General features: G+C 40.1%; 1 protein-coding gene across 1 annotated transcript in view; it reads left to right on the plus strand.

Annotated features, from left to right (window-relative positions):
- NOTCH2 (notch receptor 2) overlaps positions 1-14,091 on the plus strand; it is a 91,640-nt gene that overhangs the window by 26,130 nt on the left and 51,419 nt on the right. Inside the window, exon 5 of the mRNA XM_062580875.1 lies at positions 4,458-4,580. Within this exon, the coding sequence (XP_062436859.1) occupies positions 4,458-4,580 (123 nt within the window). The remainder of the gene's footprint in view (positions 1-4,457; positions 4,581-14,091) is intronic.

Genomic DNA, 14,091 nt, shown 5'->3' on the forward strand with positions numbered 1-14,091 from the left:
CTTCAGATTCCCTCTCTGTATTGGAGCAATGCCAATGATACTGTGACTATAAATGGAATTGCTCTAGCCCTTCTTTCTGGACTGTCTTAAGATGTTACCATAGCTCAGCATTATGGTGGTAGAGGCAAAAGGTAGTAACTTCTTGAACTGCTTGGGTGGTTTTTGATTGCATCTTGTGACCTGTGGTGCTGCTTAGAAGAAATGGATTATGCCCAATTAGCAATTTAAGCATCATAATTACTCCTGAACTCGCCCTGAAATGGATTTGAGTTTCCTGTAGATGTTCTGCTCTAATCTCTTCTGATTTGGTCAGTGGCTGACCTTCCACTGGAAATACTTAAGTTTTTTTCTATTAATAGTAGACATTCTCCTTATGTGGATCCTTTTCACCAGTAATGGAAACTGCTGAAATCATTATGCTCACACTTAAACTAGAACAAAGCTGCTTTTACTTTAAGTGATTTTTCATTTATTGTAAGTGAGAGCTTGAAAATAAGGCAGGGGGAATTCATGGAGTTACACATGTAACAACAGCATTTTCTATAGTACAACTACTGTTTATGTACAGTGTAGTCGAGCTGATATTTCTTCAGTTCTCAGGTTCCCAGTTCAGTTGTGGGTTTACATGAACCAAATCTTGCATTAGATAACTTAGACATGTGAATTGGCATATGTCAGAATTTAGTGGCAAGTATAACCGAAAAATTATTTTTACTCTTTATATTCTGTCTGTGTGAAAGGTAACTTGTTCTATCTACCATAATTATACTTTTCCTTTGGGCTTTATGATTTTAAATAAATTAAGATTGTAGACAAGTAAGAAGCACGTTTAGTGAATCATAATAGATAGTTGTAGTAATAAATACTTTTGTGAAGGAGGTGTAACCTGTAGTATTAACTCCTTTATATTTAAAAATGAGCTCATAGTTACAAATATTTGACAAAAAAGGAGCTCTTTTGGCAGCTAACCCTCAATGGAATGTTAAACAAGTCAATAGAGGAAGTTCTTAGCTGGGAAAGTGATTATTCATTGTTATCCATCAAAATAATTACCCATTAACTAAGATAAGAACCCTAGGGAATTCCAAGAGCTTGTTCAGGAAACTATCTGTCAAACTCGAATAGACTGTTTATGGGAACTGGAACACTTCCTGGAAAGAGGAAGTAACCTCACGGCGTTCCAGAGCGCGGAGTCGAGCTGCTGCTTGCAGTGAAGTGAGCATCGCAAACGTGGCCTGGAGGGCCTGCCGAGTTAGAGGTGTTATGTCGTGGGTGATGCTAGCACTGGATGTTAGCGGGGATGACCCCGCTTACTGGGATTTTGAAACGTGAACTGCTTACGGTTGGGTATGAGGAACTGCATGGCTGCATCGATTTTGTGGTGCCAATCCGTGTGCGTGTGTTTCCGCTCAGCGGGAGATAGCTTAACTTAACATTAAGCAGCCTGTCTTGCACCTATTTCAAGAAGCTTAACTGTCCAGGTTGCATGCAGACAACTACCACAAGGCACCTCGTATTCAGAAATTTATCTGTGCATTAAAATGATGTGGTCAGCATTAGTACTCTGTGTTGAGGTGCCTGATTTCTAGTCAGCAATCCCTAAATTTGGCAATAACTTGGGATTTTTGTTCGAGTGTAACTTTCTGCCCACACACCTAATCGGTTCTTGAGAAAGTCTGAGGTGCAGACTCACTTTTTGATATGTAGGCCCAAGTAAGGCTAAGGAAATTCTTTAAAAATTTGGAGGAAGCTGTATATGCTGCTATGGAATGGGCTGGAAATATCAGATGATGTAAGAGTAAACTCTTCTACTTTCGTCCCTCTTTGTGTACTAGAGAGGAAGGAATATGCCATTAACTATGGGAACCCGTTGCCTCTTGGGGTCTCATTCCTCAATTTTCTGTGCTTGGAGATGCAGAGCAAAATTCAGGGTGTGTACAGCAAGCTGTTCTCTCGCAGGCAGAGTGGGAAAGCAGAGGAGAACACGTCAGTCCCAGCATGGAGGAAGCAGGAAACTATCAGGTGCCCAAACCCATCAAAACCGTGAACTCCTTGGCCTTCTGGAAAAGTCTCAGATTATGTAACTGCAAAATTGGATCCACACACCCAGTTTATGAAAAATACTGGATACTGCTCACATGTCTTAGAGCAACTTTGCGCTTGTAATGCTCAGACGTAGATGCATTGGTTCAAACAGCCATAACTCAAAAGGACTGATTTAAATTTAAACTTCCTTAGGACAACTTTATTTACAAAGTAATCAGATCACAATATTGTGGTGTGTATCCGGCTTGAAACAAACATTAAAAAAGACCATGCCTTTAAAACTTCTAGATGTTCTGAAACAAAGCCAGAGTTTTTCTTCAGAGCAAGAAAAAAATGAAAGGAATTTGGCAGTCGGGAAGTTACCAAAAAGGAAACCTGCATTTTCTTCAGCTGTACACTCAAATAATGTCATTGTCAACATTTTAACCCTTCCTGATTCCTTTCCTTTGCAGATATCTTTTGACTAAGCATGCTTGGCTACGTGTTGCTACTCCTGAATTTTACTACATCCCCCTGCTACAACTACTTTTGTTTCTTTTCTGTGGTATTATCTTGCTTTTGGGGTGGAATTTTGAGGTGGAGTACATGAAGCTATGTATTTGCATGAGATACTTGAGTACCAGCTGTTAGACTTTAGTCTGGCTGGTGAAAATGTAAAAAAATGTGTAATAGCTTGATGACATTCTACTAGTGCAATGACTTTCATTCCATAATATTACTCAGAATCATTGGGACAAACTAAACTTGCAGTGCAATGAGGTGGTTTTAAATAAATGCCTGTTACTAAGTACTTACTAGAAAATAGAATAGGTCTTCCTATTGCTCGATCTGAGATGACAGGAACTTAAACCATTTGAGCTCATCGTTCTGGGTGCATTTCTATGTTGATCATGTTGCTGACATGACTGGAATGTGGGATGATTCTCTTTAAGCTCAAAAACAGCTTGATAGGACACTCCATTTTTGTGTTACATGGCCGAGCCTTTGGTCATGTTTGTTAGCTTTGTACCGTTTTAAATATAATGATCTGATATTAACTGTGTTCTTTGATTGTCACTCTTTGGTAGCTCTTTGCCAGGAATGTGTTTCTGTGATGAGTTGGCTTCAGATCAAGCTTGTTACATTTCTTCCTCATTTTTGCCTTCCCTACTGGCATGAAATCTGCAGGACCTTGAGTGAAGGTGGGAAGGGCTTTGAAGGAAGAGGGTAATGTTACAGGTCTCTCTTTTAACAGAAGTCATGTTGAAGCTGTGCTTCCTTGCTTGTGGGTCGTATAGCACTTGATATGGTTAAGGAACAGTGCTCCTCTTCCCTTCTGACTCTTACTTGTAGTGTTGGAGAAGTTTGAGAGTTTGAGATGGGAACTGATATGGATCTTTTCAAGTCTCTTTAGAATGGCCATAGTCTGGAGAAGTTGCTTCAGAGCTTTTCAGACTCAACCTCTTCTACTGCATAATGGGATCTCTCTGGGACCAGATGTTGCTCAGAGGGTCTGTGTGACTTGATGCAGATGTTAGGGAACTATCTGCAATGGGCGGTAAAAGTAGAGGGCGGTTAAAGACAGAGTTTGAGATGAAAGGCATGTGTCATGTAAATGTTGCATTCCAAAGTGGTGAAGAGGAAAAGCTGATGTTTTAAATTAATCTCTATGTTCTGGAATTATTTACTTCATCCACGTTAATATGCATCCACTTGTACTTTGATAAATAGCTTTCTAATTCGACAGAAATGGCAAGGTTATTTAATGAAGCACGAGGTAAACCAGAGGGGAAATCTAGGGGAAGATGGAGTACTGATAACTCTCTCTCATAAACTAAGTTTATAAGCATTAACCACATAACATGCATGCTGATTTGTTGATTGACTGACTTGTCAAACACCAAACAGGACCCTATCAGGAATTTGAACACTCATTTTCAAAGCATAAAAGATTTTACTTTGACATAGCCAAAGCATATGAACAATTCTGAGATGTTCATGAAATGAAGACCAGGCACTTTTTTACCATAGGGAAAACTATTTCTGGATGGTGTTCTTGCCACTGGTGGTTGGACAGCAGCAAGTTTATCTCCTAGTCAACTAAATCTCTTGGTCTTCACTTTGTTTACGTTGAATGACAATGCTTATTATTCACTTAGGTTTAAAAATTAAGAAACCCGATGTCTTTATATTGGTGAAAAAATGGTTGGTCATTTCCTATCCAGAGCACTAGAATTTTAACCATGTAATCTGACTGCACATTTGATAATGCAAAGGCATTTTACCAAGTCACTGGTCACCTTGCTATGCTGAAGTTTATCAGGATTAGGTTAACATGACAATTAGAAATGGAGGAAAAAACTGTGTAAAGAATTAATTCTCTTTAAGGAGATTTGAAAGCCTGTTTCAATCTCCTGATTTTTGTTTTCTAGGTTTCGAGGGAACCATCTGTGAACGGAACGTTGATGACTGCCCAAACCATAATTGCCAAAATGGTGGTATATGTGTAGATGGTGTGAACACATACAATTGCCGCTGCCCGCCACAGTGGACAGGTATGTACCATGGAAAATGCTCTTGTATGAGCTGACCTAACTTTTGGGACCGTATTGCAGAACTTCTGGCCTTCACCCAGTAAACAGCACAATTGCAAGTGCCTGGGTGAAACTCATATCTATACTGTGTTGTGCAGTCCAAGGGATAGATATCAGCGAAGCTCTTAGAAGATTGTTCACATCAAAGTCATTACAACACAGGGCAGTTTCCTACTGCGCTAGCCAGTATTACGGGCTTATGTGGGCATGGTTATGACAGACAGACACGTAGTAGGATTTGTGAACTGCAAGGCAGTGTGACTATCCGAACTGCACTTCTGCTTGTATAGGTTGCTTTGTATGGGAAGATGGATATTTTACAGAAGTACAGAGCATGGCTTTGCTGCTATAGGTGCATGCATTAGAGGTGCTTTGCTGATACATTTGCATTATTTTTCACCTGGAATAATAATCCTCATGTAGATGATGGTAACAGTGCAGCAAAACCAGACAGATATAGAATAACATAGCTAGGAGAATGGGAGGGAAGAAAAAGAAAGGGTGTGTATGGGAAGCTTATTTTTCTGCTGCATCTGGCCTTTTAACTGGAGTTCTCTGACTGGCAAAGTTACTTTTGCCTCATAAATGAGTCTCCTTTACACTGAGTCTATGTGGAAAAAAAAAGTGTGAATTTCAAGAAAGCAATGTGCTTGATGTGAAGAAGCAGTTTACAGGAAACTCAGTGTCATCTTCAGTCACAAAATGTCTCCATACCTCAAAAATAAACAAATACCTCTGGTTTGGGTTTTTTTGTTTTTTTGGCTGTTCTAGGTTGGCTTGCTTTTTTTTCTTTTTTTTTTTTTTTTTTTTTTGAGTCATACTAGTCATTCGTAGCTGGCACACTGTTTCAGTTAAGTATAATTTTGCCCTTCTTTCAGAATCATAGGAGAAGACATAGCCTTAAAGCTGGCAAACCGAGGTATAAACTTAACTTCATTTTTCCTCTTATTTACTAATTTGGGATGTTTTGGGGGAACTGACACTGAACTACTTTTTCACATTCTGGAGAACCTTGAACACATTTTACTCTGTATCTAGATAATAATGTTTTAAACCTGAACATCTCTAGTGGTTGGTAGCTCAGACAATTTTAATGTGAGGAGTTTGACTGCTGAAGGCCAGAGGTTTCATCATATTATTCTAGCTTTTTCCTCAGAGCATCATTCTTACGAGAAAACAGTTCTCATTAACTGTGAAGGAGGCCTGTTTAAAAACAGACAAACAAAAACCCCCCTCTCATTAACTTCAAAAATCTATATATTCTTAAATGAATTTAAAACCACATAAAAGAATGTAATGCATCACTGCTTGCATAGCTCTTTGAAACTTTGTGTAAGTAGGAGAAAATTAGTTCTGCCCTTGATGAGCAAGCGCCCTTTCCTCTCTACTGTTTCTCTGTCTACATGAGCTTAAGGTTTGCAGAAAGTGAAAACTGCAAAGGAAAACAAAACAAGAGAGCGTGGACGAGGAGCAGACAACCCTTCAGTGACCCCAAAAATCTTGTTCCATGCTGCACAAGTTAAAAACAGTTTTAGGACTTCTAGCTTCTATCTGTTGTAAGCTAATCCCTGGATTCTCTCTGAAGCATAAAGGATGTGATGGATCGTGAGTGTTCTGCAGCATGAGTTTAAAGCATAAAAGGAGTTGATTTGCTTTGCTGAGGTATCATAAACTTAGCTCGGTTTACAGGATGGTTGCTGTCAACGAGGGACACGACTTCTGCAGCTCACGTGGCTGAGGGCTCAGTGGCAGTAGACTGATTCTGTTTGGCTTTGTGGTAGACTTTCTCTTCAATTAAAGGCTGAAGTTCATTGCAGTGCAGTTGAGGTTCAGAAGTGGGAACTGCCTTATGACCCCTAACTGACCAGCACTGGGAAAAATCATTAGATCCATGTTGTGGCCCAGTCTTGTGCCATCTTCCTTTTTTGCATGTGGGTTCTCCAGCAGATCTTATTTGTGTGAAGAGTGCTTCTTTCCTGTGAAATCCTGAAAAGAGAGAGGAACTACCACAGACTTACGTCCTCATAGCTTTCCAGAACAATTTAATGGAATGGGTTTTCTGAGATTTCCCATCCTTTATGGTGAAGTTAACATTATGACTGAAGCAGTGGTTTCAGTTAATGACTTCTTCAGGTCATTGGTTTTCTAAACTTCAAGAACCAGGTCACTTTGGAGCTGAAATTGATCTCACTGTTTCAGTAATAGCAGCTTGCCTGGTTGAACTATGAACCATTGGAGTTTTGAGGGAGTTGAATGACCTTGTCTAAAATGAGCAATTTCAGTTTTGGCTTTCAAATTAAAACATGAGTATCTTAGGAAGTAGCCATGTGTTTTCATGTCATCTCTGCATATACTTTGTTTTATCTGAAGTATGCAGGGCAGTAGCTCTATGCCCATGTCCACAGGATGTCTTAGCAATAACCATACCTCAGCACTTCTGCTCCTCTGATTTGGAGGCTGAAGGCAAACAGTGGCAATGGAGGACTATATTTGGGGTTTTCTCTGTGTAGTTCTGCTTGAAAGCCTTTTGGCCAACTGGCCTGCAAGAATTTGTTTATAATGTCTGTAAGTTTCCTTTTGCTAATGAATGTGTGGGCAGCTGATGATGTCCCATGATGCCCCCAAATCCTGTCCGGCTTCAGAGTGAGTACAGTCATATAGTATGAGTGGGCAACTGTCTTGTAAGTCACTCAAATGTCTCTTGTTTTTAATGTAGTCTTGCAGATCACCCCAGTTGCGACCCACTTTGGTCATCTCAGTAGCTTTCCTTAAAAGAAATTTGTTTCTCTGGATGGGTTTCAGGCTCTTTCCTGTGCTTTCTGTAAGAGACCAAGAACATGCAGGATAATAGTCCATCTTCAGCTTGGCAGTAGGGTGAAGAGGTGTAACCCAGAGTAATATGAGACATGCATGCTAGTTATGCTGGCACCTCAAATGTGCAAGAGCAAGCAGAATGGGACTGCTCATAGCATTTAAACAGGGAGGCAATATGTGGTAAGAGATGTCTGAGTAATAGCATTGTCTATGTCTAACTGAGGCAGGGCACAGAAAGGGGGAAAGTAGGTTAGAATAGTTTAAGGAGAGATGAGACTCTTCAAAATTAAACTACTGCTGATTTTGCTAGGAGCAAAGAAACTACAGTAAGAGAGTTACTCAGCAATAAGGAAATGTATAAGTGCAGGTTCATCCTTCACAAAAACATGGCTTGTAACACTGTAAATCATCTCTAAGGTAAGAGAAGAAAGGAGGAGTGAACAAACAACATTTTTGGAATCTGTCCGGGTGACTGCTTATATTGCAACAGTATGGAACTGTGGGAGAGTCAGCACTTCAGAAAATCAAAAACCTCAGCTGAGACCTTGACTTTAGAGGACACTGGGTGCCACTTCTTTTTTTTTCTTTCTTTCTTTTTTTTTCTTTTCTTTTCTTTTCTTTTTTTTTTGAGAGAGAGAAGGGCCCACACCCATGTGTTTAAAAGCAAAAGATTGTTAAATCTTGCAAAAATACTTTCACTACATAGATATGCAGTGTTTGTAACAGTTCTTCTGCAGTCTTTCTAACAGGTATTTTTCAAGTAATCCTGAAAAAGTTCAAATAGGGCTCTCTGCAGTTTTAGTTTTGATACAGTCTTTGTGTTGTGAATGACAATTTAGCATGTTTGTTAACATAATTTGTGCTTCATAGCATACAGAAACCAGTCCCATTCCTTGCTAAGAAATCGGTAAGCTGTATTCTATCCAGTGAAGCACAGTTTTGTGTAAAGCAGTATCAGAGCATCCTTTACTGAAACAGAATCTGTCACAATTCCTTTTGCTAACCAGCTGCCTGCAGTGATTTCCAGACAGGTGGTAGACCGGAGCACGTAAGCACACATTTTTTTTCTGCTTGGTACTAGAATCCAGCTTTTGAGACGATTTGCTTTCAGCCTCGTTTCCTGTTCCTTTAACAGAGTTGGCTGCTCCCTTTTTGTTGCAGTGTGTTCCTTCTTTCTCCTTTCCTGCTTCTTTTCAGAAAGATAAAATCTTACCTTTCAATGACCAGGAGTTCCTGTTGTCACTAATACGATTTTGTAACCTCCCAAGTTCTCATGTTTCTTGTAATTCTAATGATTGTCAACCTCCGGAGTTTGTAGCTGGCAAGGTAATCTTTTGGGCATGTTTTGGGGAAGCTCTTCCCCAAATATTCTCTGTTGCTGATCGTTAGCTGGTGGTGGTGGTTGTTATTATTTTTGACCAGCATTCCTTGTGTTGTTTCAAGTGACTATCTGTGCTGCACATGTGTTGAAACTCACTTTTTCTTTCCTTTGAAGTAGTTAAGGATGCTTTTGTAAAAACATCCTTATTCTTTATTCTTCTGTACCTGATAGGACAGAGAATTTTGTGCCTTTTAGTGTGATCCGAGTCAAAAGTAGCCAAATATCCTGGCTAACATCTGCATGATGTGAAAGCTTTGCCTAACACTGCAGTTCTGCAGGTGGTTAAACCGACCTAGTGGCTCCCTGCTTCTGGCCACCTTTCCCTTTCCTCTGAGCTGACTCTGGTATTTGTTGGAGTGAGCCACTTAAATTCACTAATCTAGGAAAAAAAACCTAGTGTTCAGCTACTTTTTTTTCTCTCCCGCCTTTGCCTGGGATCAGAAATTAAAATGGCTCACAGTGAGGTCTCGTGAGTGAGCTGATACGCAGAAGCAAGGGGAGTGCAGAGCCGTGGATCGAGGCAGTGTGAGCGCGTGAGCTGTTAGGCTGTCCTTCCACAAGATGGAGCGAAACCACCTGAGGGTTTAAAGGCTGCTCAGTCGTCCCAGACTACAGTTCATACGAAGAAACCAGGCTCTCTTTAAAGCGCACCTGTTTGCTCTGTTAATCTAACCTAGAAAGCGTTTTGTGAAGGTGACTTTAGAGTTTGAGTACTAAGCTAATCAACACTACAAAAATCTGTAAATGCATTTATTTTACTTAGCTGAGAAGGTCTGCTACTTAGCTGTGCAAAGTTTGCTATAGTTCAGAGGATCATCATGAATCTGCATTTGACCGGAGTGGAGCACAACAGAACTTGCTATGATTTATATCCTGCATTGAGTTTTGCACTGTTCGCTCCTGAAGTGCTGCATCGGGATGAGCCTTTGGGTTTGGGGCCACACGCGATGTCTGTGCCGAGATGATTTTTTTTGGAAGAACTACATTATATTGCTTCAGTTGTTGGCTTGGCCTCCTTGCTTCCTTTCGTTTCCACGCCTGTGGTTGAGAAAGTGAGGCTCCCATGGCAGTTGTGTTTGTTCAGGCTTTGCTTTGGGCTGAGAAGGAGGCTCTCGTGATCTGTGTATATTGTTAAAATCTAGGAGACTTTTTTTTTTGTCTCGAGAGAAGCACACTGTGCTAACAGCTGACTCCACCAAATAACTCCAGTGTTGGAAGCAAGCTTAAGAAGCAAATGTTTGTCTTGAGGAAAGAAAAAAAAAAAAAAAAAACCCTTCAAGCAGGAGGGCAGTGCTTTTTAATTAAAATGACTGGTAGCTTGGTCATATGCTCTTGAACACAAGCACAAGGGTTACTTTTTCTGCAGAGCTTTAGGCAGGAATTTTCAATGGGGGGGGGAGTTAAGGGTTCAATTCCTATTTAATTAGAGTGAGATTTGCTCCCTACCTTCGTTTTCTTTGAAAATCCAGGCCTTAAACTCTGGCAGACGTGAATTTTCACTGCTTATAAGGGAGGATAAACATCAAAAAGCTAATGTTTAACATTTTTATGTAAGATCGTAGGCTCTGGAATTTTGTGTGTTCTCTCTCCCACTCCCTCTCCCTTCCACCCCCCTTTTGTTAGGCTCTCTATGCCAAATACCTGCTTCTGTATCTTCTTCTCTACTAGCTTCTGTATCAGAAAAGACACAGTAACAAATCATACTAATTTAATGTTAAAAACAATACTTCTTTGCTAGAATACTTAGAGGCTTGAAATACAGTGGAACTGAATCTGACAGTAAAGAACATTGATCTCAAATCTTGAAGTATTTAACGTGCCAGTTGCTTAAATGACAGAATGTATTTCCTTCCTGCTTAATAGAAAATATCATCGTCTGCCAGGGAGTGCTCTTGGGCTTGCACTCTTTACTTATTCTAGTTGGCATGCGCTTACATCGAGCGCAAAGAGCAGTCCTTATGTTTGGGTATGTGGAGGCTGGGTCAGATTCCTGCAAGAAGTGCAGTCATCTTTCCTGGTTGTGTGGTGATGATAGACTTTCTGGTGCCCGTCCAAATTTATATTAAAAAGCATTATAGCTTTTTTTCTTTTTTGGTACTAGCTCAGATCTGTCTGTGCCAAGCTCGACAAGTTGGCCAGTGGTTTGCTATCTCTACAGTAGTATCTCCAAGAGACGTAGCTCTCGGAAAGAAGCCAAGAGGGATTATGATTCTTTTTCTTCCTTCATGTATGAATTGGCAGATACAAAGGGAGAAGGGAGCACATGGCAGGCTCCAAAGCTGGCTGCTCTAAGTTTGAGCGTGCAAATGATTTGAAGCATCTGATTTAACCAGGTTTCATCCTGGGTGCTGTTTGTTTCTCTTGTGATACTTCTTCCTAGCAGCATGCCGAGCAGATTCATTTCATGGGCCTTAAAAATGATGCCAGTAGTTAGTGCTTTATCCAGTCTGAATTCTGTTTTGCACTTCCCAGTAACAAGCCTCGATTACGAGGTAGCTGTAAAAAAAACCAACCAACCAACCAAACAAACAAAACTTTAAAAAGGTTGAATTGGTCTGATGACAGCACGACAGCATTCAGTTTAGACCGCACTGCTGCCTCTTCCATTGTGCATGCGGTAACATTCCAGACTAGGAAATACTCTTTGAGGTCAAATGTGCCAAATAATCTCATGATGGGCTGTCTTGATGTTTCAGAACATTTTGCATGTGCTTGGCTCTAAGACAAAGCAGACCAGACTGCTCTCTTGTGAGTCTGGGTTGGTGGATATGTGCTGTGAGACCAGACTAATAGGTAACAGTTGTTATATCTGTGTCTGACTTCTTTTTTTCCTGGCAGTGTCTATCGTTTCCTCATACTTAGAATGAGGTGATTTGTCTTTGGATAATTATTAAAGATGCATTGTTGAGCTAGCTTGAGAATATGATGCTTTTGTTTTAAGTTTAAGCTCCAGCTGTTTTATTTTGCTTTTCAGACCTTTTCACTATTTACCTATTCCCCTGGTTTACTTGGTTTTCTAGAGGACATAAATAGAAGGGCAAGATGGAGAGTAAATTGTGGTGACTTACAATTCTTTTGACTTCTCCATACTGCTGCTGTCCCCAGCTACTTCATCTGCCACCACCATGTTAAGCTAGTTTATCATTGTTGCATCAGTTGGAATTTTTCATGAGTTTTATTGTGTTCATTAGTGATAGTACTTCTGCAGAGCCTTCTTACCCTGTAGTCTGTGAAATGATTTAGGGCAGTATTCTTGAGTACAAAATTTTGTGTTTGGAGGGTGTAAAATCCCTAGTAAATGACTTTATTCTACTACATGCTTCATAGTGTGATTTTCAAATTAAGCCCTTTCCCTCGTCATCTTAACTTGAAATGACTGCAGTTGTGTTTTTTTTAACTATACTTGCTGCGATTCTATAGATTCTTCTTCAGTTGTTCAAATTCTATAATATATTTTTAAATATTATGGTAACTTGGATAGCCTTTGACATTGCTCAAGATAGCAGATGTTTTTAAAAAAAACAACTGAACAAAAAGAACTTTAGGAATGCTTGCCTGTGCTTTGCTGCTTCATAGCTGTGTATTTTGAATGGAAAAAAGATAGCGTGGCACCTTGGGAAAAGGAACACTCTTGAGGGCTGTGATCCCTTTCATTTTTTCCAGAAAGCTTCTACAAAGGAGAAAATATTTGGCCCCAGTCCCTTTTCAGGAGAAACTACTGTAGTACTTAAGCAGGGAAGAGCTTTACTAAACACACATGCAACTGGGGAGGCCTTTTGCAGGCGAACGGTGTAGTCGGCTGGATTCCTCTGTGTGTCTGCAGCCATCCCAGAGGCTGGCAGTAGCAGTCCTGTTCATCAGAATTCCCCACAGGGAGTTACCGAGATGGCTTGGAGGGTCTGCAGTTTGAATGTGATCTGAATGTCGCATTCATCACTCCCTAAGCTTGGGTTCCCAGAGAGAGTAGGCAAGTTCTCCGTTAGATGCAACGTGGGCGTTAGCAAGCTGTGGAAATCTCTGGTCTGCCGAGCAGTCACCTCTCTCCTTAGATGAGCAGTGTGAGCTTTTCATCTTGAAGGGGTTTGAGAACTGCCGTCATACATTGATGAGGGATTGACAGCACCCTCAAGGTCTCAACTCATTTTAAGTAGATTGTATCAAAACCGAGTGCTTTTTTAACTTTGTGCTTTTTCTCAGCGTTACTTGTTTATTGCTCTGGGCATTCTTGTTGTATAAAGGTGTCACCTCTTTTAGAGAAGTTTGAAGGTTTATTGCTTTTGATGATTCCTTGGGTCAGTAAAGCTAATTATATAAATGATCAAATATTTTCTTTTGTATACCTTGCTATGTGCTGTATCTTCCCTGCAGTACCTTTTGTATTATGCTTGTACTGTAATATCTTTCTACTTTTGTGGGTAATATTTGCTTTATTAGTCTCTTAGACGTTCACTTCTTCATCAGTCTATTGGACTCTGAACTTCTCCTGTACCCCCATTTCGATGTTTTTTTATTAAGTTGGTGGCTTGAATGCTGCGAGGTGTATTCCACATTGAAGCTATGCCATTGCTATTACACAACAAAATTTGCATTACTTACTCCTCCTTGCAGTCAAATGTCTTGTCAGCGAATATTTGTTTTCTTGGTTAAAACTGAGTTGAGCAGAGATCCCCAGTGAATTGTTCCAGGCAAGCTAAAGTTGTTCTTTGAGGAGTGTCTGACCTAAAATTTGTACAAGAAGTCTTGTTTACACTTATTACTTGGCATTTATCACATCAAACCTCCTCTGCTGTTGCGCTGCCCAGTAACCTCTCTTAGATGAGTCTACTTGAAATTCCCTGGCTTCCTCTTGGTTAACATAAATATTACTGTGTTAGAGATACCACTGCCTACTGTTCATCTCTTTTCAGACTATCAATTAAATGTTCCTGTGCATGTATGTATTTTTTAATTATAAGTTAGTTTTTTCAAGGAGTAGGAATGATTCTGTTGGTTAAAGGTGAATGAATATGGGGGTTTTATTGATGATTTTGATTTTACAAATACATAGTTCAGAAACATAGAAATTGAAGTATTTCTTACATTTTACTAGAAGGCCTGTTGTTTTAATTCTTCTTCTCTATGTTTTTCCATTTACTGAGGAGGCTTGCATAGCAGCTTGAAGCAGCTAATCTTTGACCCTGTTGAGCAACATGCTTTGGGTTACTCGGGCAACACCGACCTTTCCTGTGGGTTACCAGAAAGAATGGGACAGAGAAACATTTTTCTTTAACAGATGCA

The sequence above is a fragment of the Rhea pennata genome, chromosome 8 (assembly GCF_028389875.1).
Source record: "Rhea pennata isolate bPtePen1 chromosome 8, bPtePen1.pri, whole genome shotgun sequence".
NCBI lineage: Eukaryota > Metazoa > Chordata > Aves > Rheiformes > Rheidae > Rhea > Rhea pennata.